Genomic DNA, 27,629 nt, shown 5'->3' with positions numbered 1-27,629 from the left:
TGACTCTTGGGACATCTGGGTAGCCCAGTGGTTAGCATCTGCCTTCGGCTCTGGGCATGATCCTGGAGTCCCAGGATCAAGTCCCACATCAGGCTCCCACAGGGAGCCTGCTTCTCCCTCTGCCTATGTCTCTGCCTCTCTCTGTGTCTCTCATGAATAAATAAATAATCTTTAAAGAAAAAGAAAAAAAAAAAACGGAAGAGATTAAAGCACTGAGAACCACATCCTCAAGGAATAATCAAAGGCAGATTGCAGACATTTTATTCAACAGTTCCTTGTTTTCTAATCCTCTACTGTTGTTTTTTTTTTAAGATTTTATTTATTTATTCATGAGAGACAGAGAGGAAGGGGGCAGAGACACAAGCAGAGGGAGAAGCAGGCTCCATGCAGGGAGCCCAACGTGGGACTTGATCTCCGGTCTCCAGGATCACGTCCTGGGCTAAAGGCGCCACTAAACTGCTGGGCCACCGGGGCTGCCCCCTCTACTGGTTTTTATCTGAAGAGTGAACAGCATCTCACGCCCATCGGGATGACCACCACCACCAACAACAACAGAAAACAAATGTTGGTGCAGATGTGGGGAAATCACATACTGTCAGGGTGCATGGCAACTGGCACAGCCACCACAGAAAACAGTGTGGCACTTCCACAGAAAATGAAACAGAATTGCCAAAAATAACTCAGCAGTCCCCTTCCTATGTGTCTGAGATATATGAAGCAGGGTCTCACAGACCTGTCTGTAACCCCTGTTCATGTGAGCATTATTCACTATTCACAGCAGCCAAAAGATGAAAGCAACACTGTCCAAAACACATGAACAGATAAGCAAAATGTGGTGGTCTCTCTACACAGTGGGATACTAGTCAGCCTTAAAAAGGAAGGGAATTCTTTTTTTTTTTTTTAAGATTTTATTTATTTGAAAGCGAGTGAGCATGAACTGGGGGAAGGTGGGGAAAGGGAGAGGGAGAAGCAGGCTCTCGGGCAGCCCAGGTTGCTCAGCAGTTTAGCGCTGCCTTCAGCCCAGGGCGTGATCCTGGAGACCTGGGATCGAGTTCCATGTCAGGCGCCCTGCATGGAGCCTGCTTCTCCCTCTGCCTGTGTCTCTGCCTCTCTTTCTCTCTGTGTCCCTCATGAATAAATAAATAAAATCCTTTAAAAAAAAAAAAAAAAAAAAGAGAGAAGCAGGCTCTCCATTGAGCAGGGAGCCTGATGTGGGGCTCAATCCCAGGACCCTGAGATCATGACCTGAGCGAAAGGTAGACATTTAACCAACTGAGTCACCCAGGTGCTCCAAAAAGGAAGGGCATTCTGACACCTGCTCCATCATGAAGAACCTTGAGGGCATTATGCAGAGTGAAGTAGGCCAGTTACAAAAAGACAAATACTGTATGATTCCACTTAGATGAAGTCCCTAAAAGAGTTAAGCTCATAGAAACAGAAACAAGGATGGTGGTTGCTGGGGCTAGAGAGAGGGGGAAACAGAAAGTTATTTGTTTCATGGATATACAGTTTCAGTTCTGCAAATGGAATGAGTTCTGGAGATGGTTGCACAACAGTGTGAAAGTATGCAACACTGCTGAACTGGGCATTTAAAAATGCTGACATTTGGGCAGCCCGGGTGGCCCAGCGGTTTAGCGCCGCCTTCAGCCCAGGGTGGGATCCTGGAGACCCAGGTTCGAGTCCCACATTGGGCTCCCTGCATGGAGCCTGCTTCTCCCTCTGCCCCCCGCCCCCGTCTCTCATGAATAAATAAATAAAATTTTTTTTTAAATGCTGACATTTAATGGAATGTGTATTTTACTCCAATTAAAAAAATTTTTTAAAACTTTCATTAAAGGAGTGCCTGGGTGGTGTAGTCAGTAAGCATCCGACTCTTGGTTTCCACTTAGGCTATAGGATTGAGCCCCAAGTTGCCCTCCGTGCTTGATGGGAAGTCGGCTTGAGATTCCCTCTCCCTTCGCCTGTCTCCCACAGGTGCATACATACACACTCTCTCTCAAATAAATAAGTAAATCTTAAAAAACAAAAAAACTTCTTTAAAAAATAAAGTAAACCAGTAACAGTGCTCAGGATGCCATGTGGATAGGCAAGTGATGGCCATTCTTGTTCACAGGGAAGGATCAAAGGAAAACACAAAGCTGGGAAGTAAACTCCAAGGAAAAGGTGGTTTCTATGACAACACAAGACTTCAAACACTTGCCACCCTTTATGCAGCCCTAACTCCTGGGCATACCTGTCATTTGAGGCATTGAGCTCCAAAACAGCATCCTTGAGCGCTGGGCCCAACAGGGCACGGGCCAAACACAGGATGCTGGTAGTTTTGCCGGTCCCCGGGGGGCCCTAGGGAGAAGATCGAAAGGGCTACAGGCCAGCAGAATGAGCTTGCCTTAGCTCCCAAGTTACTGCTCCCCAATCTGTTGGTGTTCACCTTCCCTTCGAACCTCCACCCTGACCCACAGCACACTCCAAATCGACACGGACACCAACCCACAGGCCTCCCGATCCAACAGAGCACAATGCTTCCCTCTGCCAAGGGGAATGGCAAGGGCTCTGGGGGCCAGGGGCCTCTCTGACGAGGAAGCTCTGTGCACTTAAGCTCTTGGAGGGAAAGTGAAACTCTAAGATCACCAACAGGGCCCCAAGAGGGTACTTACAGCGATGATAATATTGGGCACGTTCCCTTCCTTTGCAAAGACCTGAAGGAAGAAATATGCATCAGAAGTGGTTAATCTGCGGGGCACCTGGGAAGCTCAGTGGATGAGCATCTGCCTTTGGCTCAGGGTGTAATCCCAGATTTCTGGGTTAGAGTTCCATATCGGGCTCCCCACAGGAAACCTGCTTTTCCCTCTGCCTCTCTCTCAAGAGTAAATAAATAAAAATATTTTTTTTTAAAAAGTGGTTAATCTGCAGATCTGAGATGCCAAGCTCCTCCTCGGCCACACAGACCAGTTTAGGGACATGGCCATAGGGTTCTCCATGTGGATACCCCACAGAACTCTCTCCTCTGCATATTCAGAACCAACGTCCTCATTCCCCTCATGCCCGAGGCCCTACCCATGTTTCCCCTCACCTAGGCCGTCCATGTCATCAACTCTACTGCCTACACCAGGAACCTAGAGGTCATGGTCATCCTTGACTGGGCCTCCTCCACTCCCCATGCCCCAAACAGCACCTCAGTTACAGAGGCTTGGCCATTTCCTCTCCTCTATCTCCATGTCCTTTTCTTCAGCCCCACTGCCACTTACTTCACCAATTACCTCTCACCTGGATGGCTTTCAACTGGCCCTTAATTGGTCTCCTGGCTTCTAATCCTGCCTCACGCCCATACACTTTCCCTACTATAACCACAACCAATTTTCTAGGATGCCCATCTATTAAAACATTTGCACCTGACTGAAGCCCCTGGCAGACTCCTTCCTGCCCTGTGAGCCCCAACCCTTAAACAGGGCTCAGGAGACCATGCCCACCTCACCAGCTCATTTCTTACACACCCCAATATATACACTCTACAGCCTTGTTATTCTGTGGGCTCCATGGACCCAGAGCACCCGGATCCCCCAGGAGCCTGTTAGAAAAATGCAGATTCTCTGGCCCCGCTCCAGAAATTTGGGTCTGGATCTGCATTTTTAACAAGATCCCACAGGCAAATTCATATACCCATTAATGTCTGGAAAACACTATTCTGTATTCTACCCTCCTATAGCTCCCACCCACTGCCAACAAGCTAAGCCCTCTCACCTCTGGGCCTTTGCATATGCTATTCCTGCTGCCTTCCCTCCCTCTGCTCCTGACCCCCAAGTCTGATTAACTTTCACTTACTTAGCTCTGCTGTCCCTTTTTCCATTTGAGAACTAAGACACTGTGAGCGGGTCAACTCTTCCCATGTGCATCCAGAGCACACCGTACCTCCTCTGGCAGAGTGCTCATCACAGTACCTATTGACTTTAGCCTCTATGAGACTAAATCACACAGGCAGGGGTTGTGTCTATTTTGTTCACTGTTATATCAACAGCTCCTAACATCATACCATACCTGGCCAGGAAATACTTGTAAAATGAATACATTTGTAGAATAAATATCTTGGCAGCTGTTAAAGTCTAAGGCCCAATTACTGCAGAGACTGCTTCCATCATGCCTCAATTAGCTGGGCTTCTAGATTCTGACTAAAGACCTCTAGCGCTAGGATTTCAAAGCTTGCTATACTGTGAATACTCACTCCTACTTGTTCCTGTCGTCCTGAAGTAGGCTGTGTCCTGTCACTTAGGCCTTCTAGGCAGGGGTTGGCAAACTATAATGAAGGAGTGTTGGGGGGAAGTGAGAGGTAATCCAGCTGAGGTCTGGTTGTTTCTTTAAGATTTATTTACTTGATAATAGTGAAAGGGAATATAAGGGAAGGGAGAAGAAATGTGTGGGAAATATCAGAAAGGGAGACAGAACATAAAGACTCCTAACTCTGGGAAACGAACTAGGGGTGGTGGAAGGGGAGGAGGGCGGGGGGTGGGGGTGAATGGGTGATGGGCACTGAGGGGGGCACTTGACGGGATGAGCACTGGGTGTTATTCTGTATGTTGGCAAATTGAACACCAATAAAAAATAAATTTATTATTAAAAAAAAAAGATTTATTTACTTGAGAGAGAAAGAGAAAGAGCACGAGCAGGGTGGACAAAGGGAGAGAGAGAGAGAGAGAAAATCCCAAGCAAAATTCCCATGACCCAGAGATCATGACCTGAGCCGAAACTAAGAGTCCAACGTTGAACTGACTGTGCCACCCAAGTGCCCCTGGACCTGTTTTTATAAGCCTCCTAGCTAGGAATGATTTTGTTTTGTTTTGTTTTGTTTTGTTTTAAGATTTTACTTATTTATTTGAGAGAGAACACAAGCAGCGAAGGGGGAAGGGCAGAGGGAGAGGGAGAAGCAGATTCCCCCATTGAGCAAGGAGCCAGATGCTGGGCGCAATCCCAGGACCAAGATCGTGAGTGACCTGAGCTGAAAGCAGATGCTTAACTGACTGAGCCACCCAGGCGGCCCAATTTTTATGTTTTTAAAGGATTGTTTAAAAAATTAAGATTACTGGACAAAGGCATTATACAGTTTACAAAGTCTCAGATATCTTCCAGTTGGCCTTTACAGAAAAGGTTTGCCATCCCGGCTCTAGAACCATAGGTCAGAGAACCCCACCCCAATAACCTAGTGCTTGAAACATGTGAAGTTAGACACCATGGTTTCCAGTCTTCTCCAAACAGACTATCTCTCAATCCCTCAATCTGGATTCATGGTTCACCCCACCCCACTATCTTGGCAGCCTTCCTCCAAATGCCTCAAGCTTTTCAAAACCATGATGTGACATAAGATCATCTCTTAAAAAAAAAAATCACTCACCTCTAGCCTGCTCACTGTGTCTTCATTCCCGACAATTTCATTCAACTTTACTGGCCTGTATTTTTCAACCCTGTTTTTAAGAAAATGCATAAAGATGTTGACATGACTATTTTCACTCTGCCCAAGAACAAGCACTAAAGGGCAATCCTGAGATCTTTGTCAGAAGACTGTATACATTCAATTTAAATACAGTAAATGTTGTAGGTTTTACATTTAAAAAGGTACCCAAGTGCCCTTTGAAAAGTGCCTAAGGATTGTACACCACAGGGTTCAAACCCGCCACGGCAGAGACACACCTGTTGTTGCTGGAGAAGGGCCAGAGTGGGCCATCTGGAGCAATGGGACACTGCAGCAGCCCGGTCTGCCCGTCACAACAGAAGCTCAGTACATGCGGCACTGATATCATCCAATCTGACAGACATGGTGCAACCCAGCCCCCTTCTCATCCCTTACCTGCCAGTTCCTGCACACTTGTGCCAGGTGCACAGCAGGGCTGGCTAGACAGAAATCATAAGCCTATCCTGTGATCCTATGAGGCTATGTGGACAGGCTAGTGGCTTTCTCAGATCAACATTTCTTTCTTTTTAAAGATTTATTTATTTGAAAACACATGCACACAAACGGGCATACGTGCACATGAGCTGGGGGAGGGGCAAAGGGAGAGAATTCCATGCAGACTCCCTGGAGCCCAGAGCCCAAGAAGGGCTGGATCTCATGACCCTGAGATCAGGACCTGAGCAGAAATCAAGAGTCAGATGCTGAACCGACTGCGCCACCCAGGCACCTCAACACTTCTCTCTTTTCAAATAAAGCAAGCTATGTTATGACTTTCTCTAGCTCTGAGAACAGAAGTGGCATAGATTTGCAATGATTTGACCATCAACACTTCCTCTGCCCTTGACTGTACTCTCTGATTTACCCTCAGCTTGCAGTCCCTGCAGGTATTGGTTCTGCTCCAGAAGCAGCTAAGTGCAAAGAAGCTTGTTTGTCACATACTACAGTAAATAAAGAGCTCTCCTCCAAGACCAGCAGATGGAGCATGCTTGTTCCTACTCATTTCTTGTTTATATTCAGTCCTTTCCAGGTGCTGAGCACCATATAAGGAATTTGAGACCTTAAGGGCAGAAAAGAGGAAGGTAGAGAAACAAGCAAGACATCGTTCTTGCTCTAAAGGCTTTTCCTGGGTGCCTGGGTTGCTCAGGTTGGTAAAGTGTCTGCCTTAGGCTCAGGTCATGATTCCTGGGATCAACCCCCATGTCAGGCTCTCCGCTCAGCGGGGAGCCTACTTCTCCCTCTCTTGCCTGCCACTGCCCCTGCTTGTGTTCTGTCAAATAAGTAAATAAATAAATAAATGTTTATCTTTAAAATAAACAATGAAATGAATGAATGAATGAATGAATGAATGAATAAAGGCTTTTCCTATCAACAAGCACATAGAGCTTAGCAAATATAGTGCTATAGTGCTAAACCGGTTATATAAACCAAGGGCTGTGGAAGCTCAGAAGAGGGAGAGAGCCAACACTTGGAATGTCAGGCGCTGAAATTTGAACTGGACTATGAACATGGCAAACATGCTCCTCCTTCAGGGCCTTCACAGGGGCTCCTCCTGCCTGAAAGCTTTCTCCACATCACCACATGGCTCACTCCTGAGTTCAGGTCTTTGCTGAAATTATCTCATTAAAGGCCGTCACTGACCACCACGGTCATTTTACTTTATGCCACCTATCATCATCAAATATACTGCATATCTATTGGGTTTATTCTTTATTCTTTCCCCATGAAATGGAAGCTCATGGCAGCAGTGTTTTGTTTTTTATTTTATTTATTTATTTTTTTAAATTTTTATTTATTATTTATGATAGTCACAGAGAGAGAGAGAGGCAGAGACATAGGCAGAGGGAGAAGCAGGCTCCATGCACTGGGAGCCCGACGTGGGATTCGATCCCGGGTCTCCAGGATCGCGCCCTGGGCCAAAGGCAGGCGCCAAACCGCTGCGCCACCCAGGGATCCCTGTTTTGTTTTTTAAAGATTTTATTTATTTATTTGTGAGAGACACACAGAGAGAGACAGAGACACAGGCAGAGGGAGAAGCAGGCTCCATGTAGGGAGCCTGATGCGGGACTCGATCCCAGGACCCCAGGATCATGACCTGAGCGGAAGGCAGATGCTCAACCACTGAGCCACCCAGATGCCCCAGCAGAGTGTTTTGTATAATGAAGTATCCTAAGCATGTAAAGTAGTGTTGTGCGTAAAAAAAATATAACTCAAGCCACATGTGTAATTTTACACTTTCTGTGGCCACATTAAAAACTAAAATGAGGGCAGCCTGGGGGGTTCAACGGTTTAGCGCAGCCTTCAGCCCAGGGCCTGATCCTGGGGACCCAGAATCGAGTCCCACGTCAGGCTCCCTGCGTGGTGCCTGCTTCTCCCTCTGCCTGTGTCTCTGCCTCTCTCTGTGTCTCTCATGAATAAATGAAATCTTTAAAAAAACAAAAGAAGTAAAATGAGGGGCAGTTGGGTGGCTCAGTTGGTTAGGCCTATGCCTTTGGCTCAGGTCATGATCTTCTGGTCCTGGGATAGAGCTTTGCATCCAGGCTCTGGGATCAGTGGGGAGTCTGCTTCTCACCCCCGCCTCGCTGTGCGTGCACGCGCTCTCTCTCTCTCTCTCTCTCTCCCTCTCTGAAATAAATTTTAAAAACTGTTTTTATTTAAGTAAAAATGGGTGAAAGTTAATTTTATTAACAATTTACTGACCCTAATATATTCAAAAGATTATCATTTTCAACATGTAATCAATGTAATAATTACGAATGAGATTTTTTTTTATACTAAGTTCTGGAAATCGGGTGTATTTTGTACACCATCAGCCCATCCCCATTCGGACCAGCCTCATTTCCATTGCTCTCAACGGCCTCAAGGGGCCAGTGGCTGGGGGACTGGACAGTGCAGCCGTGGATGGATGGGCCAGGAAGGTGTACTGCTCTCCATTTAGGTATCTGGTCAGGAGAGGGGTGGGTTGGAGGGATGGGCACTCAAGGAGGATGGAGGAGTGGGCCCGAAGGGGATGGCCCACACCACACCTGCGCCCGTGGCAGGTGACTGTCCAGGTCACCTGCTGCTCTCGGTGCCCAGGACGCGCCTGCAGCACACCACCCCGAGTTCCGACCGACCCCGCACGCGACGCTTCCCGCCAGGCGCTGAGGGGGCGGCGACGACCGCAATTAGCACAATTAGAACCCGCTTCCAGAGTTCAGACCGCCCACCGCGCAGCCCAGGCGGGGCCTTCTCCAAATCCGCAGCTACTCGGTGCCACCCCGCGGCCTCCCGCCCCTGAGTTCCCGCAGGACACGGCCCGCCAACGCGCCCACCACACGCCCACAGCACCCATCACTTAGGGCGGGGCCCTCACCACGGCAGTTCGTAGTGGCCGGCGCTGCCCGGGGCCTTGCTGGAGGCGGGCGGAGGGTCCTGGGGCCCGCGCTCCCCCGCGCCACCGCCGCTCTCCTGCACCTCCATTCTTCCCGCGCCGGAGGCCCCGCCCCATGACGCCATCACGTAGGCCCCGCCCCAGCCCCCGAGGGCCGCCGGGCCGCCGCGGAAGCCGAGGCCAGCGCCTCTCGCGCCTGCGCAGAGCGCCCGGCCGCGGCCCGGGGTTGGGGGGTGCGGGTGGCTACGGGAGCCCCGGCGTCCAGACGGCTAATGAACGGAAGGTTAGGCCGGATCGCATCGACGCCGAGAAGGCAGGTCGCTCCAGGAGGGGACGTTCGGCGGTTTGCGTCTCTGTGCGATTTGTGTGGGAGGCCCGGTCGGCGCTGTGGGTCTGGAGCGGCGGCGGCGGCGGCGCCCGGGCAGCCCGGGGGGCGGGGGGCGTAGGGGCATCCGGCTGCGCCCCGGCGGGCCCACGCGGACTCGGACGGGGACCCCGACTGACGTGTGGGCCGTGCCCTGCGGTCCCGATCGCTCGGGTGTCCGGGTGGAAGCGGCGGTTCCCGTGCGGTGGGCTCCCGCGCCCTGGCGCTTGGCGTTTGAGGTCGGGGCGTTCTCACGGTGCTGCGAGGTGGGACTTGCTGTCCCCTCCGGGATGTGACCGCGTTTCATTCCGGAAACATGGGTGCTCCATATGCCCGAATGCTTTGAGCATTGTTTGCGCCGGGGTTTCGCCCTATTGAAGTAATCTTCAATCGCAAAGCCCAGATGTCCTAATAATCATGAATAATAGGGATCCCTGGGTGGCGCAGCGGTTTGGCGCCTGCCTTTGGCCCAGGGCGCGACCCTGGAGACCCGGGATGGAGCCCCGCGTCGGGCTCCCGGTGCATGGAGCCTGCTTCTCCCTCTGCCTGTGTCTCTGCCTCTCTCTCTCTCTCTCTCTCTCTCACTGTGTGACTATCATAATAAATAAATAAAAATCCTTTTTAAAAATGATGAATAATAAAGATAATGAACAATGACTGTCGTTTACTACGCACTCGTTGTGCACCAGACCCAAGGCGGATACTCCTAATTATCCACAGAAGCAGGCTGGAGAATGATTGGATCATTTGTCCCATGTCATTTAGGCTGTAGGTGGTCCAGCCAGGATTCATTCCCCACCATGCTGCCAAAGCAATTGGTATAATATTGTATTGTTTGGATTAGGAAAAAAAAATGTTTTAAAGATTTTCTTTATTCATGAGAGACACAGACAGACAGAGAGACACAGGCAGAGGGAGAAGCTGGCTCCATGCAGGGAGCCTGATGTGGGGCTTGAGCCCAGGACCCCAGGATCACGACCTGAGCCAATTTTACACCCAGGTGCCCCTCGTGTAAAATTCTGTTGTATTGATGGGGGTGGCTCAGCAGTTGAGCGCCTGCCTTTCATGCCCAGGGCGTGATCCTGGAGTCCTGGGATCCAGTCCCACATCAGGCTCCCTGCATGGAGCCAGCTTCTCTCTCTCTACCTGTGTCCCTGCCTCTCTCTCATGAATAAATAAATAAAATTTTTAAAAATTCTATTGTGTTGCATTTACCATATTTCACCATAATTTCGGGTTAAAAACTGGCTTTCGGGCACCCCTGGTGGCACAGCGGTTTGGCGCGGCCTGCAGCCCGGGGTCTGATCTTGGAGACCTAGGATCAGGTCCCGCGTCGGGCTCCCTGCATGGAGCCCGCTTCTCCCTCTGCCTGTGTCTCTGCCTCTCAGTCTCTTTCTCTCTCTGAATAAGTAAATTAAAAAAAATACTTATAAAAACAAAAAAAGAATTGGTTTAAAAAAAAACTGGCTTTCATGGCCAAATCGAAGAGAAGAATTGGGACCCATTTATCTCTATCCCTATTTGCTTAGTACAAGGACTGGTGCTCGGTAATTGTTCGATTTGAAGGTCTTTAATGAACAGTGAGGATCCATGTTTTCACAACAGTTTGGGTCAGCTGTGAGGAACTGGTTTGCTTTCACCAGAAGGCGATCAGAACTCCATTGGCTGTTTTCCTGCCATCACCAGTTAAAATCTCTATACGTTTTGGTAGAAGACCTTGTCTTCTAGGTGATTGATGTCATTCAAATCATCATGGGCTCCAAAATCTAGATCACGTGATTTTGTCCAATTTTTATCCTTACCTTTCAGATTTCTTTCCCCAATTACAGACATTTATTGGAGAACACAATATTGCTGTTATATTCACTTTTCACATGTGAATTCTCTGCTCCCTCTTTCTAACCTGAGTGGTCAGCTCCATGAGAAGAAAAGTGCCTGCAGCCTAATGCCTGGTTCCTTCCTTTGCACATAGTAAATGCCGAGTTTCTGTCCGCTAACTGCTCATTCCGGTTCTGCACCCAGGCTAGCGAGTTAGAAGCAGTGGGCACAACTTACAATTGTGTTCTGTGAGATGGATGGGAACACATGATTTCTCATTCCGTTTAACTTCTTGCCAGTTGGGCAGGAACCACAAATGACTCAAATCCTGAAGCAGTTTGTTCTCTTTGGTGGTAATTACTAAAGTTTCCAGGTTCAGAACTTAGTGTTTTTCTTTTTCCCTTTTATATGATTTGGGGGCAGGGGAAGCTTGAAGTTGGCTCTCCTTCTTCCATTCTCCTTTGAACCATCCTGCCTGTTTCAGAAATCGCTGTTCAAAGATCCTCTATTTCTCCAGAGAAGATACAAATTTTCTTGAAATAGAAACTCTTCTTGAAATGTCTTTTTCATGGTTTTCCCTGGGGTGTTTTCCACGTGATGAAATTAATATTTTCCTTACTGTCAGCTATTGCACACACACACACACACCCCTTCCACCATATACACAGCTTACAAATAAATCATTTTCAATAAATACAGAAAACCATATATAATTCTTAACTCTCTCATGGTTCTTTTCCAAAATTCCCACTCTACAGGAGGCCTGTTGGCACCCACAGGACTCTGCATTTGCTGATACACTTAGGATGCCAGGAGAATCAGAGAAGGAGGTGACCTTTGGGGCAGAACTGTATAACAGGGCTTCTTTATATTGAGCCTTCTGTGACTTGTTGGACTTGATCCCAAACAGAGCTCAGAGTTTAAAAACTCCAGCTATTCCTTTTTTTTTTTTTTTAATTTTTTTTACTTATTTATGATAGTCACAGAGAGAGAGAGAGAGAGGCAGAGACACAGGCAGAGGGAGAAGCAGGCTCCATGCACCGGGAGCCCGATGTGGGATTCAATCCCGGGTCTCCAGGATCGCGCCCTGGGCCAAAGGCAGGCGCCAAACCGCTGTGCCACCCAGGGATCCCAACTCCAGCTATTCCTGTAGGCCATACAGCAGCCACGGGGGCGGGGGGGGGGGGGGGGGGGGGGCAGGGCATGTTGGGGAAACCACAGGTCAAGCAACAAACCAAAGGAAAGGTCAAGGGCAAGCCCAAGTGAATTCCTCCTCTTCTAACAAATCTGCAAAATCCCAGGAAATTGAATCTGCACCTAGGCTAAGCTCCCTGACTCTTAACCTCACCAGGGCAGTTAGTTATACAAAAGACGAAGGGCGTGGAAAGGAGAACAAAAGACAGAAAACAAAATTCTTGGGGTGCCTGGGTGGCTCAGCTGGGTAAGCCTCTTGAGTCTTGATTTCACCTCAGGTCATGATCTGAGGGTTGTGACATCAAGCCCTGCATCAGGCTCTGTGTTCAGTGTGGAGTCTGCTTGGGATTCTCTCTCTCCCTCTACTCTTCCCGCTGTTCATTCTCTCTCTCCCTCTGTAAAAAAAAAAAAAAAAAAAGAAAAAAAAAAAAAAAGAAAAAAAAGAAAAAAGAAAAGAAAGAACAACTCCTTTACTGAAAGCCAGAGCATTCTCATAAATTGTTAGATGGGACAGGCAACAAATCTTGGTTAAAATGACACCATGACTTTGATCACTAGAGTGTAGCCCAATTCCCCAATGATGACACAGGTCGTAGAGTTGAAAATCGGGTGGCATCTCAAGACCAGGACTACCCTATACACCTGCTTTCCATCCACTGGTACCCTTCACTGCCCCAGAATATCGAGCCTACTTGATGCCATTTGCCTTGCTTATCCTGAATTTTTTTAAAAAATCACATTTTGTTTTCCAGTGGGTTTCTTGATGAATTGTAGCTGGTTTGTTTGTTTTTTAAGTGGTGATGCTGCCACTGAAATAATTGTTAACTCTCAGATGCTGCAGTGTTCCATCATCCTTAGAATTGTTCTAACATTCTTATTAGCATTTTCAGTATTAAAAGGCTCATCATGTAGTGAAAAGGTATATATCCTAAACATACCTACAGTGTAAGGATTTGTTGTTTGGGTAACATTTGTCCTCAGGAGTTGCTCTGATTATATTCATGGAATTTGGAAACTGGTAGAAATCATTTAGCCTCATTCCTGGTTTCTGTCTTTCACGAATATTGACTGAGTGCCTACAGCCACTTGCATGGAGAGGGCAAGCTTCCACCCTCAAAGAGCTGACTTTGTAGGGAGGGAAACACACCAAGCAGCCAAGCAGATGTTTATTTACTTATAATTCTGGTTAAATGTTAGAATAATAAGATAATAAGAATAAGAATAAGGACCTGATTGCAGTGATAGGGTACCACCTATCAGGGGGCATTTGACCTGAGATCTGAACTCTGAATCTGAGAGCTGAGTGCCTGTTGGCTTTGCTCTCCTGAGACCCTGTTTATTTCTGTATTGTACTCACAATTATCTGGATTTATTGCTTTGTTTAGTATTTGTTTCCTCCCTAAAATGGCAGCTGTTTAAGAACAGGAGCTCTCTCCATCCTGGTCACTGCCATATCCCCATGGCCTAACAAGACCTGACAGACACAATGACCACACAATGGCTGGAGGATCCAGGGTAAGTACGAATCAGTGTTGGAGAGAGAAGAGGCCTACAGGAGCCAGATTGTGCAGGACGAGAGAAATGTTAGGTAAAAGAAACAAGGCCCAGTTTTTGTTTTGTTTAAGATTTATTTACTGTAGGGGCACTTCGGTGGCTCAGTGGTTAAGTGTCTGCCTTCGGCTCAGGTCGTGATCCTGGGATTGCATCCGGCATTGGGCTCCCTGTGGGAATTTGCTTCTCCCTCTGCCTATGTCTCTGCCACTCTCTCTGTGTCTCTCACGAATAAATAAATAGAATCTTTATTTAAAAAAAAATGTTTATTGTAGAGACAGAGTACTAGGAGGGGGAGGGGCAGACAAGGGAGAGAATCTCAAGCAGACTCTTCATTGAGCCCAGAGCCCAATGCAGGGCTCAATCCCAGGGCCCTGAGATCATGACCTATGCCAAAACCAAGAATTGGACAATCAACCGACCAAGCCACCCAGGTGCCCCAATAAGGCCCAGTTTATGTTTTAAGTCTCTGGTTGCAATGTGGTAAGTGGCATGGAAGGAGGCAAGGGTGCTTGTAGAGAAAACTATATGTCGCTTTTCATGATGAGCACTGAGTAATGTACAGAATTGTTGAATCACAATATTGTACTTGTGACACTAATGTAACACTGTATGTTAACAACATTGTAATTAAAACTAAAAACTTAAAGAAAAGAGTACAATGTGTTTGGTTTTGTGATCTTTTTTAAAAAAAAAATGTTTTATTTAGGGGCACTTGGGTGGCTCAATGGTTGAACAGCTGCCTTCAGCTCAGGGTCCTGAGATCAAGTCCTGCATCAGGCTCCCCACAGGGAGCCTGCTTCTCCCTCTGCCTGTGTCTCTGCCTCTGTGTGTCTCTCATGAATAAATAAATAAAATCTTCAAAAAATAATAAAATCATATTTTTTAAAATTTATTTGAGATTGAGAGAGAGAGAGAGAGAGAGAGCATGACCGGGGGTAGGGGCAGAGGGAGGAGGAGAAACAGACTCCACTGAGCAGGGAGCCTGACTTGGAGCTCAATCCCAGGATCCTGGGATCGTGACCTTAGCCTATGACAGACACTTAGCCAGTTGAGTCACCCAGGGGCCCCTGTCTTGTGATCTTTTTCTTTTTCTTTCTTTCTTTTTTTTTTTTTAAGATTTTATTTATTCATGAGAAACACAGGGAGAGAGAGAGAGAGAGGCAGAGACACAGGCAGAGGGAGAAGCAGGCTCCATGCAAGGATCCCAACATGGGACTCGATCCTGGATCTCCAGGATCAGGCCCTGGGCCAAAGGCGGCGCTAAACCGCTGAGCCACCCAGGTTGCCCTGTTTTGTGATCTTTTAACCTCTAAATTTAAAACTATAAAACATATGAAATAAATGTACTGAAAATAGTATCAACATTCATATACTTATCCACCAAGACAGATGTTAAAATGTTCCTCTTTTTTTAAAATGGAAATAAAACATTAGGATACTGCTAAAGTTCTCCACCCCATTCTTTTGTCTTCTCTCTTCTACCTCCACTTTACAGAAGAGGAACCCAAGGCACAGAGGGGTCAAGCTTTGTTCCTAAGGTCTCTTGGCAGGTAGCAGGGAGCCTGGATCTACACTGGGTGGTCTGAGCCCTGGAGGGGGAGGGGTAGAAGGAGAGGGAGAGAAAGAATTTTAAGCAGGCTCGGTGCCTGGCACAGGTCTTGATCTCACAACGATCATGACCTGAGCAGAAATCAAGAGTCAGACACTTAACTGACTGAGTCACCCAGGTGCCCCTCCATTGTGCTTATTAGATAATTTCTCTAGCATAGATAGAAATAGAATTGCTAGGTCCTAAGCAAGAGCATCTTCAATTTAATAAGGATCATTAGAATATCTTTCTGGGGCAGCCCAGGTGGCTCAGTGGTTTAGCGCTGCCTTGAGCCCAGGGCCTGATCCTGGAGACCTGGGATCGAGTCCCGTGTTGGGCTCCATGCATGGAGCCTGCTTCTCCCTCTGTGTTTATCTCTGCCTCTCTCTCTGTGTCTCCCATGAATAAAAATAAATAAAATATTTAAAAATTTTTTCCTATCTTTTTTCTTTTTTCTTTTTTTTTTAGTGTAGTAGTTGATACACAATGTTACATTAGCTTCAGGTGTCATTGGTAAATATATATATATTTTAAGGATTTTATTATTCATGAGAAACAGAGAGGAGAGAGAGAGGAGAGAGGCAGAGACACAGGCAGAGGGGGAAGCAGGCTCCATGCAGGGAGCCCGACGTGGGACTCGATCCCAGGTCTCCGGGATCACGTCCTGGGCTGAAGGCGGCGCTAAACTGCTGAGCCACTGGGCTGTCTGGTAAATATTTTTTTTAATAAATGAATAATCCCAGGGAGTTTCAGAAATACAAACATGGTGACCTAAGTAAAAATTTTGCATTAGTATTTTTCTGTAGCATTCATGTATGATCGTTATATATTTAGTATTTTAAGGATTTGAAATGCTAAAGAGAAGTTGGCATACTAGTGTCTACCAAGGGAACTTTATAATTCTAACCTAAAATGTAAAATTGAAGGGCGCCTGAGTGGCTCAGTTGATTAAACGTCGGACTTTTGGTTTTGGCTCAGGTTGAGATCTCAGGGTTGTGGAATGGAGCCCTGCATTGGGCTCCATGCTCATCCAATAGTTCTGCTTGTTCCTATCCCTCTGCACTCCCCCACTCTCTCTCTCTCCCTCTTGAATAAGTAAATAAATTTTTTTTTAAAGATTTCATTTATTTATTCATGATAGTCACAGAGAGAGAGAGAGACAGGCAGAGAGACAGGCAGAGGGAGAAGCAGGCTCCATGCAGGGAGCCCGACGCGGGATTCGATCCCAGGTCTCTAGCATCGCGCCCTGGGCCAAAGGCAGGCGCTAAACCGCTGCGCCACCCAGGGATCCCAGTAAATAAATTTTTTTTTAAATAAAATGAAATAAAATGTAGGGGCGCCTGGGTGGCTCAGTCAGTTAAATGTTTGCCTTTGGCTCAAGTCATGATCCCAGGGTCCTGGGATCAAGCCCCACATGGGGCTCCCCACTCAGTGAGAGTCTACTTCTCCTCCTCCCTCTGCCCTTCCCCCTGCTTCTGCTCTCTCTCTCAAATAAATAAATAAAATATTTTTAAAAAATAAAATGTAAAACTGAATTAAATTAAACTTGTGGGAGAGCACCAGGGTGGCTCAGCGGTTGCGCGCCTGCCATCAGCTCAGGGCGTGATCCCGGAGTCCCGGGGTTGGGTCTCACATCAGGCTCCCTGCGTGGAGCCTGCTTCTCCCTCTGCCTGTGTCTCTGCCTCTCTCTGTGTCTCTCATGAATAAATAAGACCTTTAAAAAAAATTAAACTTGTGATTTTAGGTTAAAATCTTATTAAATTATAAATAGTATTACAATATTATTTTTTTTGTATTACAATATTTAAGGGAACTTGAGATTCAACATATTCTGTTTAATAGATTTATAGGATATATTTAAGAACTTAGGTTTGTCAGAAAACTAAGAAACTTAAAGGAAATTGAACAATTAAATTTATAAATGTAGTTTAAAATGTTTGAGAGAGGGTAAATAAAGATTTTATTTATTCATGAGAAACAGGAGAGAGAGAGAGAGAGAGTGGCAGAGACATAGGTAGAGGGGGAAGCAGGCTTCAGTAGTTTCTATTCTACTATTCTAATAGTAGAGTTTTAGTTTAGTTAGTTTAGGTTTCTACTAAATAGTAGAGTATTCTAATAGAATAGTTTCTATTCTACTATTTCTAAAATAGTTTCTAAAACTATTTCAGTAGTTTTAAAATATATTCACAAAATTGAGCAGTCATCCACACAAATTCCAAAGTACCTCATCGCTTCAAAAAGCAACCCTAGACCCATCAACGGTCATCATCTGCCCCTTCCTCCAGCCTCTCCAGTAATCTGCTTTCTGACTCTATGGATTTGCCTATTCTGGACATTTTATATAAACAGAATCCAAGGGGGATCCCTGGGTGGCCCAGTGGTTTAGCCGCCTTTGGCCCAGGGCGCAATCCTGAAGTCCCGGGATCGAGTCCCACATCAAGCTCCCTGCAGGGAGCCTGCTTCTCCCTCTGCCTGTGTCTCTGCCTCTTTCTCTCTGTCTCTCATGAATAAATAAATAAAATCTTAGAAAAAAAAATGTTTGAGAGATTTTAATTATGCTATATCTAAAAAAGCCTTTAAAAATATCAATCATCAAAAGGTGCCTGGCTCGCTCAATTGGAAGAGCATGCAACTCTTGATCTCCGGTTTCTAAGTTTGAGCCCCACATTAGGAATAGAGATTACTTAAAATAATAATGCCAATAATAATGGTATAAGTCAATAAATGTCAAAATTCACTAGAGTTATGAAAAGAAAATAAGGATTGTTGTTTTTTTTTTTTAATATTTATTTATTCATGAGAGACACACACAGAGAGAGAGACACAGGCAGAGGGAGAAGCAGGCTCCATGCAGGGAGCCCACATGGGACTCCATCCCGGGACTCCAGGATCACGCCCTGGGCTGAAGGCGGCACTAAGCCGCTGAGCCACCTAGGCTGCCCATGTTATTTGTTTTAAGCAGGCTTCACACCCAGCATGGAGCCCAATGCAGGGCTTGAACTCATGACCCTGAGATCAAGACCTGATCTGAGATCAAGAGTCAGATGCTTCACCAACTAAGCCACCCAGGCACTTCAAGAAAAGTAAGATTTGTAAAGTGAACTTGAAAGCATGAATAAGGTTTCTCAAATTTGTAACTTTACAAGTCAAAAGAAAATCTGTAACTTTCTAAATTTTTAAATGCACAAAAGTTGTCTCAGGGCTCACTGGCAAACCCACATCTGTATGAATTGTCACTTGTTGGGACGCCTGGGTGGCTCAGCGGTTGAGCATCTGCCTTTGGCCCCAGGGCGTGATCCTGGGGTCAGGATGGAGTCTCACATCGGGCTCCCTGCATGGAGCCAGCTTCTCCCTCTCTCTGTGTCTCTGCCTCTCTCTGTGTGTGTCTAACATGAATAAATAAATAAAATCTTTTTAAAAAATGAATTGTCACTTGTTTCCCAATCGGCTATACTAGTGTACAGTAGTATACTACTGTACCAGCAGTACCAGGAGGTAATATTTTAACGTGCTACTCCGGGGGTACCTGGGTACTCAGGGGGTTAAGCGTCTGCACTTGGCTTAGGTCGTGATCCCAGGATCTTGGGGTTGAGGCCTCTTTGTTGGTCTCCCTGCTCAGCGGGGAGTCTGCTTGTCCCTCTCCCTCTGTCCCCCACCTCGCACTCTTTTTCTCTCCCTCAAATAAAAAATATTTAAAAGAAGAATAGAGGGGAATCCCTGGGTGGCTCAGCAGTTTAGCTCCTGCCTTCGGCCCAGGGAGTAATCCTGGGGTCCCAGGATCGACTCCCACGTCGGGCTCCCTGCATGGAGTCTGCTTCTCCCTCTGCCTCTCTCTCTCTCTGTCTCTCATAAATAAATAAAAATCTTTAAAAATAAATAAAAGAAGAATAGAGAAGAAAGTGCTGCTCCATTATCAAGTACTATTATTATTACAGAAGGGAAAACTCCGGGCCACTGAGATTCCATGTGAGGCTGGCACACAAATGTGCCCTGTGGTGCACTCAACGGTCCCACTCCCCACCGTGGGCCTGCTCCTTCCACCTTGGACAGATGCCTCTCTGCCGACTGTCTCTGTAGTCCCCGCAGTGAGTGTGGGGCTGGTGACGGCCTTCAGGCCCCACTAAGGTTTACTAACGTAACTAGCAATTGGCCTGGGTAAAGGGCTTTACACTGACTCCCTCTGTGAGGTTGTCATCCCCATTACAGAAGTGGAAACTGAGGCATCTGGTACCCCAGATGCCTGTCTCTACCTCTCCTGGAGTCTCTTCCCAGGTCTGGTGTGTATCTCTGTGCGTGTGACTTGCCCTGTCATTCTGGTTAACGAGGTCACAGGGTAATCTCTGGCTGGGCTCTTTTCACAGGCATCTCAGAGAAGGCTGCCCATTTGACAATGACAGTCCTCACTGTGGAGCTGCGATGTGACTCTCGCAAGGCAAGCCCCCACAGGACGAGCCCCTTATGAGCACTGTTCTGGGAACTCTGTTCTGACCACAGCAGGTGATGCCAAGCTAGTTTAACAGGAGCGTCATGGTCCAAGCATCGTGGCAGGTGTACAGGTGTCCCACACACTACAAGTGACACCTGGAGAGCATTTCAGCAGAGTGGCCCAGGCCCCACAGGGAGATGCCCTGTGAACTAAGTATTCAAAGGAAGCTTGCTCAAGCTTAAATCCGACACACCTGAGCAAACGTGTCCAGAGAGAACTCTTGATTTTTAAATGTTTACACCCCTCAGCAGCAAAGCACCGATCTGATACCCTGGGCTTTGAGGGGCAAGGGGAGATACCTACACATGACCCTGAGATGCATCTTTTAAAAGACCTTTACTGTTCCTCACAAGAGGGCATTTTAGGGTGGGTAAGGCTGGTGATTTCAAGGAGAGCCTGCCCTGCTTTAAGCAAATTCTGAAGAGCAGTGGTTTAATAACCCTCTCAGGAGACAAGCTGTTCTACGTAAGTACACGTTCCGGTTAAGTGCCCTCTGTATGCAAAGTTTTTCATTTTAACTATTTTGTTAAATTTTAACAGTTGAGAAACTGAAAACTGCTTCACACACTTCCTTGCCTTCTTAGGGGAAAAAAAAAGGTACAGAATTTTTCCCAGTGCTTTAGGGTGATCAGTACAGTGGGTGTGGGATTTGTGTGCTGCGATGTGGGCACTACCCCGTGGCTACAGGCAGCATGCGGTGGAACTATTTGCCCCACACTGTAGAACCTGGGCCACGAGGAGGTTTGGATTCCTTACTTCTAATTTTGTTCCATTTATTTATTCGTCCAAGCTGTCCCTTCTTCCTGTACTCAGTGTGTCTGCCCTGGCCTTCCTGTGGCTGCTTCTCAATCTGCTGAGGGATGGGGGACCAGCGCACCACACTCATTCCAGTTCTGTCCAGTTATCCCTCCTCCATCACTGGCTGATGCAGGATAGGAGTGCTGATTTGAAGCAGGCTGCCCATGAGGAGCCGGATGTGGGACTCGATCCTGGATCCCAGGACCAGGACCTGAGCCAAAGCAGACACCCAACTGCTGAGCCATCCAGGCATCCCTCTTTTTTTTTTAAAGATTTTTTAAATTTATTCAAGAGAAACAGAGAGGCAGAGACAGGCAGAGGAGAAGCAGGCTTCCGGCGGGGAGCCCGATGCGGGACTCAATCCCGGGACCCTGAGATCACCATCTGAGGCAAAGGCAGACGCCTAACCACTGAGCTACCCAGGTGTCCCTCTTTTTTTTTTTTTAAGATTTTTTATCATTTTTAAATAATCTCTACACCCAATGTGGGGCTCGAACTCACAACCCCAAGATCAAGAGTTGCACGCTCCACCAACTGACCCAGCCAGGCTTCCCAGGAGTATTTCTGTTTGGTTGTTAATGTGGTGTGCAAATGTATATGCACATATGCATGTTACATGTAACATACATAGTGTAACATATAACATACATGTATATATATATCATTGCCACTTTAATTTTTACTTTCTTTTGAAGTTATTTTATTTTATTTTTTTAATTTTTTTTAATTTTTATTTATTTATGATAGTCACAGAGAGAGATAGAGAGAGGCAGAGACACAGGCAGAGGGAGCAGCAGGTCCATGCACCGGGAGCCCGACGTGGGATTCGATCCCGGGTCTCCAGGATCGCGCCCTGGGCCAAAGGCAGGCGCTAAACCGCTGCGCCACCCAGGGATCCCTTGAAGTTATTTTAAAGATCTTATTTATTTGAGAAAGAGGTAGAGAGCATGAGTGGGGGGAAGGGTCAGAGGGTGAGGGAGAAAGAATCTCCTGCAGACTCCAACCTGAACTCAGAGCCCAAAGCAGGGCTGACGTCATGACTACGAGACCATGATCTGACCCAAAATCAAGAGTCAGGTGCTCAGGGCACCTGGGTGGCTCAGTGGTTGAGCGTCTGCCTTTGGCTCAGGGTGTGATCCCAGGGTCCTGGGATCAAGCCCCACATCGGGCTCCCTGCATGGATCCTGCTTCTCCCTCTGCCTGTGTCTCTGCCTCTCTCTCTGTCTCTTGAATAAATAAAATCTTTTTTTTTTTTTAAGGGAGACGCTCAACCAACTGAGCTCCCCAGGTGCCCCTCTAGCAGTGCTTTAGAAGGTGTAGGTTCTTGGGAGCCTGGGGGGCCCAGTCAATTGAGCATCTGCCTTTGGCTAAGGTCATGGTCTCAGGAGTCCTGCATGGGGCTCCCTGCAGCTAGGAGTCTGCTTCTCCCTCTACCTTCCTGCCCCTGAGTCATGATCACTCTCTCTCTCTTTCTCTCAAATAAATAAATCTTAAAACAAAGAAGTGTATATTGTAGGACCCAGAATTTCCTTCTGGAAACTCGTCTTACAGAAATGCTTACACATGCACAGATATATGTATGACGATATTCACTGTGGTAATTTAGAACAGGGGAGAGCAGGAAATGATAGAGAAATCCATCTGTAGGTGGAAGGGGGAGGTAAATTGTGCTATATTCATACTACATAGTCATTAAAAAATAAAGGTCCTGGGCAGCCCTGGTGGTGCAGCAGTTTAGCGCCGCCTGCAGCTCAGGGTGTGATCCTAGAGACCTGGGATCGAGTCCCATGTCAGGTTCCCTGCATGGAGCCTGCTTCTCCCTCTGCCTGTGTCTCTGCCTCTCTCTCTCTCTGTCTCTCATGAATAAATAAAATCTTTAAAAAAATAAAAATGAAAAAAATAAAGGTCCTTCACGTATGCCAACTAGAAAAAGTCTCCATGCAAAAAAGAGTTACAGGAAAAAAAGTAATAATTCAATGTTGTTGGTTTTTTCCAGATTATTTATTTATTTATTTGTTTATTTATTTAGTGCAAGCAGAGAGAGGCAGAGGGAGAAAGAGAGAGAGAATCTTAAGCAGGCTCCACACCCAGCACAGAGTCCAGCACAGGGCTTGATCTTAGGACCCTGAGATCATGACTCAAGCCAAAGTCAAGAATCAGATGCTTAAAAAAAAAAAAAAAAAAAGAATCAGGTGCTTAACTGAGCCACCCAGGTGCCCCTCAGATTTTAAGTGATCTCTACACCCACCATAGGGCCCAAACTCACAACGCTGAGATCAAGAGTCACACGCTCCACACGCCAGGTGCCCCTGAAGTAAACAATAATTCTATGTAAAAGTCTTGCTACATCAGGTGTGGTACAGTGACATACTAGCTGGGAGCAGGACACAGATGCGGTCTCGGGAAGCTCCGGTCAAGGCTTCTCAAGTGTAGCTGCATAGAATCACCGAGATGGTTTGACACAAATGCCGAGGCCAGGAGGCCACCATAGAGGTTCTGATGGGGTAGGTCTGGGGGCCTGGGCACACAGCAGGAATGAACTTCTGCTCCAAGAGTTCAATGAACCCAGAAAGGCAGGGACCACAGTGGGAGTGGGGGTGTGGAGATTCTCCCAGAAGAAACGTGAGTGCCAGGACAGGCCCTTTAGGCTGCTCCTGTGGGACCTTCTCTTTTCTTTTTCTTTTCTTTTCTTTTCCTTTCTTTCTTCCCTTTCTTTCCTTCCTTCCTTTCTTTTTTTCTTTTCTTTCTTTCACTTCCTGTTGGGTTCTCTGTGTGTTGGAACATTCAGACAGCTAGATAGTGAGCCCACTTTAAGCTAAGAAGTCCTATAATTGAGAAAAAACACATGTCTACACAGATCAATTTGGGGTTGACTAACTGCATTTTTAAAACCTCACCTAGGCTGCTTGACGTTTCTTTCTGCACCAATCTCCCCGGGACATTATTCTCAGTGTGAGGTCACACCCACCATTTCAATACCACCTCCACTGCCAAAGGGGTGCTTCTCTTGGGTCCAGTCTGACCTGCTGGTACTCCAGTTTGGGGGTGTATTTTGTTTTCCCTAATCCCAGAAATAGCCAAGCACTGGTCTCATTACCTGAAGGAGTCACGAAGTGAAGCATAGCCTGAGCATGCCCACCCACTCCTGTGCGCTTGAGCGCATACCACATTCTTCGGGAAGCCCCAAGGGCCCCAATTCCAAGAAGGTGCATCTCACAGAAAGAATGTTTGCATCTTGCCAGAGGTTGTGGGGTGCAGGGTATAACTTCGGAAATCCTCGATACCCTGCAAGATTCTACCAAGATTGCAGCTTGTTATGCCCCAGGAAGTGCCCTCAGTGCAGGGACACTGTACACAGGCTGTGGGGTGGGGTGGGGGGAACACACGCTAGAGACAAGCTGGTGCGGTGTGAAAGGCCCCCAAAGAGAAGCTTCGCCATCCAAGGTACAGATGCGCCAGCTGGGGATAGCGGCAAGTCAGAGATGGCCACAGACACAGGCGGTAATTGGACCATGTCTTTATGGGTCCGTCCATCCATCCACCTGTTCATTTATTCAACAAATATTTATTTAGTGAACAGGACCGAAGTCAGGGCCCTGTCCCCAGTATGGGATACAGATGAGGAAGGGCTTCCGCTCAGCACGGCAGATGCCACGGGTGGAGGAGAGCGACTCTGAGCTCAGAGCTGGTGGAGAAGCATTAGGGACAGTTCCTTCCAGGAAGTGATGCTCAGGCCAGGCCCTGAGAACCGAGCAGGAGTTATTCTCCCGGGGGAGCCCGAGAGGCGGGGCGGCCCGGGTTCCAGAAGAGGGCGTAGTCCGTGCAAACTCGGGGAGGGGGGTCTTGGAGACAAGTCAAAGCTCAAAGAGGTAAGTTAAGTCCAGACAAACAAGCGGTGGAAGCAAGCGCGGGGCAATACCTGTACAGCCTGGGGATGGCGGGAACTCCGCGCAGCCGAGACAAAGGGTGTCCAGGTGCAGGAAGGGCAGGTGAGGCTGGGGAGCTGGCCACGCGCCTCGCAAGCGCCAGGAAGCCAGTGCTAAGTCTCAGCAAGGCGGATGGAGGAACCCTGTGGATTAAGAGAATGGGGCGGGGCGGGGGGGGGGGGTGATCAGAAGGTTAGGGGACTCCCTCGGAGGGCACTGGAGTCCCAAACCCGGGCCCCAGTCAGGGGTACAGCCTGCACATGCCCCCCACACCCACCCTATAGAGGGGATGGAGGTGGGCGGGCCCGAGTAAGCGGCGTCCGGAGGTCCCCTGCTTAGGACAGCCCCAGCTCAAAAACCACCTCTCCCCCACCGCCCGCAAATATTTACATCCTGTTTAGGCCGAGGCCTCCCAGGGCCTCAGATTTTCATGAATAAAATATGAGTTTCTCGGCCGAGCCAAGGAGGGAAGAAACCCCCGCCTGCTGGTAGGGACCGGAGGCAGTTTAGAGTTTCGGTTGCTGCCGCCTCCCGCGTGGTATTTGGAGGAAATTTGAATTGGCCGATCAAGGTGACCCGGGGCGGGAGATTTGGCATTTTCTATACCTTCTGGGAATTCTAGGAACTAAACCAGTGGCAGCGCACATCCCCTGAATTTTACTCATAGGGCTGTTTCCTGAGACACTCAGACTTTGACTCTTTTATCTTTCTGAAATGTGGTTATACTAAAGCCCAGGCTTTCATAGGCAGAGGGGGACTTTTGGAGATAATCCAGCCCAATGCCTTCCTTTAAAAAAAAAAAAAAAAAAAGAAAAGAAAAAAGATTTTTTTAATTTTATTTATTTAAGACACAGAGAACAAGGGGATCCCTGGGTGGCTCAGCGGTTTAGCGCCTGCCTTCTGCCCAGGGCGTGATCCTGGAGACTCGGGATCGAGTCCCACATCAGGCTCCCTGCATAGAGCCTGCTTCTCCCTCTGCCTGTGTCTCTGCCTCTCTCTCTCTCTCTCTGTGTCTCTCATGACACACAGACACATGAATAAATAAATAAAATATTAAAAAAAAAAAGAACAAGAGCATGAGCAGGAGGGGCAAAGGGAGAGGGAGAAGCAGATATCACCACCTCCATCAGGGAACCCCACCCTGGGTTCAATCCCAGGACTCTGGGATCACGACCTGAGCTACCTGAGCTGAAGACAGACACTTCACTGACTGAGCCACCTTTTAAAAAAGAGAAAACCCAGGCTCAGAGGGCAAGGGTCTTGCCCCGGGCCACATAATTGGTTATGGTTCCCTGTCACCTGGTCCACTATTTTTTTTTAAGATTTTATTTATTTATTCATGAGAGATACCGAAAGTTCCCTGTCACCTGGTCCAATATTTTTTTTTAAGATTTTATTTATTTATTCATGAGAGATACCGAAAGAGTGACAGAGAGAGAGAGAGAGAGAGAGAGAGAGAGAGAAAGGCAGAGACACAGGCAGAGGGAGAAGCAGGCTCCATGCAGGGAGCCCGATGTGGGACTCATCCCTGGTCTTCAGGATCAGGCCCTGGGCTGAAGGTGGAGCTAAACCACTGAGCCACCCGGGCTGCCCCTGGTCCAGTATTCTCCCCACCACGTCACACTTCCTACAAGTACAAAATTTTGAAATGCATAGACAGTCTATACAGAATGGTTTTGGATTATCAGAAAATTGAGCAGATAGTATGGAGACTTCCCATATACCCTCTCCCCTGGCACAATTTCCCCTATTAGTAACATCTTAGGTGATGTGGTTGGTATATTTATTACAATTTTTTAACACTTTTATTTTATTTTATTTATTTTTATTTTTAAATTTTTTTAAATTTTTAAATTTTTATTTTTTTTATTTTATTTATTTTTAAAGTAGACTCTATACCCAACATGGAGCCTGATGTACAACTTGAATTCATAAACCTGAAATCAACACCCTAGCTGAGATATAGAGTCAGAACAAGGGAGGCTTGGGTGGCTCAGTGGTTGAGCATCTGCCTTAGGCTCAGGTCATGATCCTGGGGTCCTGGGATCCTGTCCCTCTTCGGGCTCCCTGCAGGGAGCCTGCTTCTCCCTCTGCTTATGTCTCTGCCTCTCTCTGTGTCTCTCATGAATAAATAAATAAAGTCTTTAAAAAAAAAGTAGGAGCCACTGATGTGCCCCCATTTATTACAATTAATGAGCCAATATCAACACATTAATTAGGGGCACCTGGGTGGCTCAATTGGTTGAGTATCTGCCTTCAGCTCAGGTCATGATCCCAGGGTCCTGGGACTGAATCCCATGCTGGGCTCCCTCCTCAGTAGGGAAGGTGCTTCTCCCTCTCCCTCTGCCCCTCCATCTGCTCATGCTCTCTCGCTCCCTCGTGTGCTCCCTTTCACCATCAAATAAAAATTTTTTAAATGCTCATAAAAAACTTAGTATTAATTAAAGTTCATAGTTTGCATAAAGATTCTCCCTTTATGTTCAAACAGTTTTATGGGGCTTGACAAATGAATAATGTCATGTATCCTCTATTTCAATATCTTCTAGAATACTTTCACCTTCCTAAAAATCACCTACACTCCACCTATGCATCCTCCTACCTCCTCCTCCCCATGCAGCCCCAAGTAACCACTAATCTTTGTATGTTCTCCATGGTTTTGTCTTTTCCAGAATGTCATATGGTTAGAACTACCCAGTATATGGCCTTTTCAGACTGGCTTCTTTCAATTAGCAATATATATTAAACATTTCTTTCAAGGACCCATAGAAACTTCCATCATGAGTAATGGAGACCTTACAGGTCGGTTGAATATTTCACATTCTTTGTCCAGTCGCACTCCTTCCAAAGATGTGGAAATTCTTTGAAAATGACACAAATTTCTTTTTAATTATAATCAGAGAAGGATTCGGGTTGATGCCTGGACCTGCTTCTTGGACCTTCAGAGAATTTTTCCCCTAGTCCTTCTGATGCTTTCTCCTCAAAACATTTCTTCACCAACCATTTTCCTCATGAATTTTTGCCTCTCATTTGGTCTTATTTTCTCTTCTGACCACTCTGTAAAACCTCGATTGGAGACAATGTTGGACCAGGTGAT

General features: G+C 47.0%; 1 protein-coding gene across 5 annotated transcripts in view; it reads right to left on the bottom strand.

Moving 5' to 3' along the window:
- RFC2 (replication factor C subunit 2) overlaps window positions 1–25,074 on the bottom strand; it is a 38,620-nt gene extending 13,546 nt beyond the window's left edge. For 3 of the 5 annotated variants that reach the window (XM_038539077.1, XM_038539081.1, XM_038539079.1), the window contains exons 1-5: window positions 24,926–25,074; window positions 24,529–24,678; window positions 5,381–5,450; window positions 2,655–2,696; window positions 2,234–2,340 (exon numbers count right to left, since the gene is read on the bottom strand). In XM_038539077.1, coding sequence (XP_038395005.1) covers window positions 2,234–2,340; window positions 2,655–2,696; window positions 5,381–5,450; window positions 24,529–24,678; window positions 24,926–24,927 — 371 coding nt within the window. In that variant the 5' untranslated portion in view covers window positions 24,928–25,074. Of the gene's footprint in view, window positions 1–2,233; window positions 2,341–2,654; window positions 2,697–5,380; window positions 5,451–8,789; window positions 8,945–24,528; window positions 24,679–24,925 lie in introns of those variants that run through there. The other 2 variants (XM_038539080.1, XM_038539078.1) reach the window with 2 other exon arrangements.
- Between the last annotated feature and the right edge of the window lie 2,555 nt (window positions 25,075–27,629).

This window comes from Canis lupus, chromosome 6 (genome assembly GCF_011100685.1).
Source record: "Canis lupus familiaris isolate Mischka breed German Shepherd chromosome 6, alternate assembly UU_Cfam_GSD_1.0, whole genome shotgun sequence".
Classification (NCBI taxonomy): Eukaryota; Metazoa; Chordata; class Mammalia; order Carnivora; family Canidae; genus Canis; species Canis lupus.
This window is presented reverse-complemented; position numbering and strand designations above follow the sequence as displayed.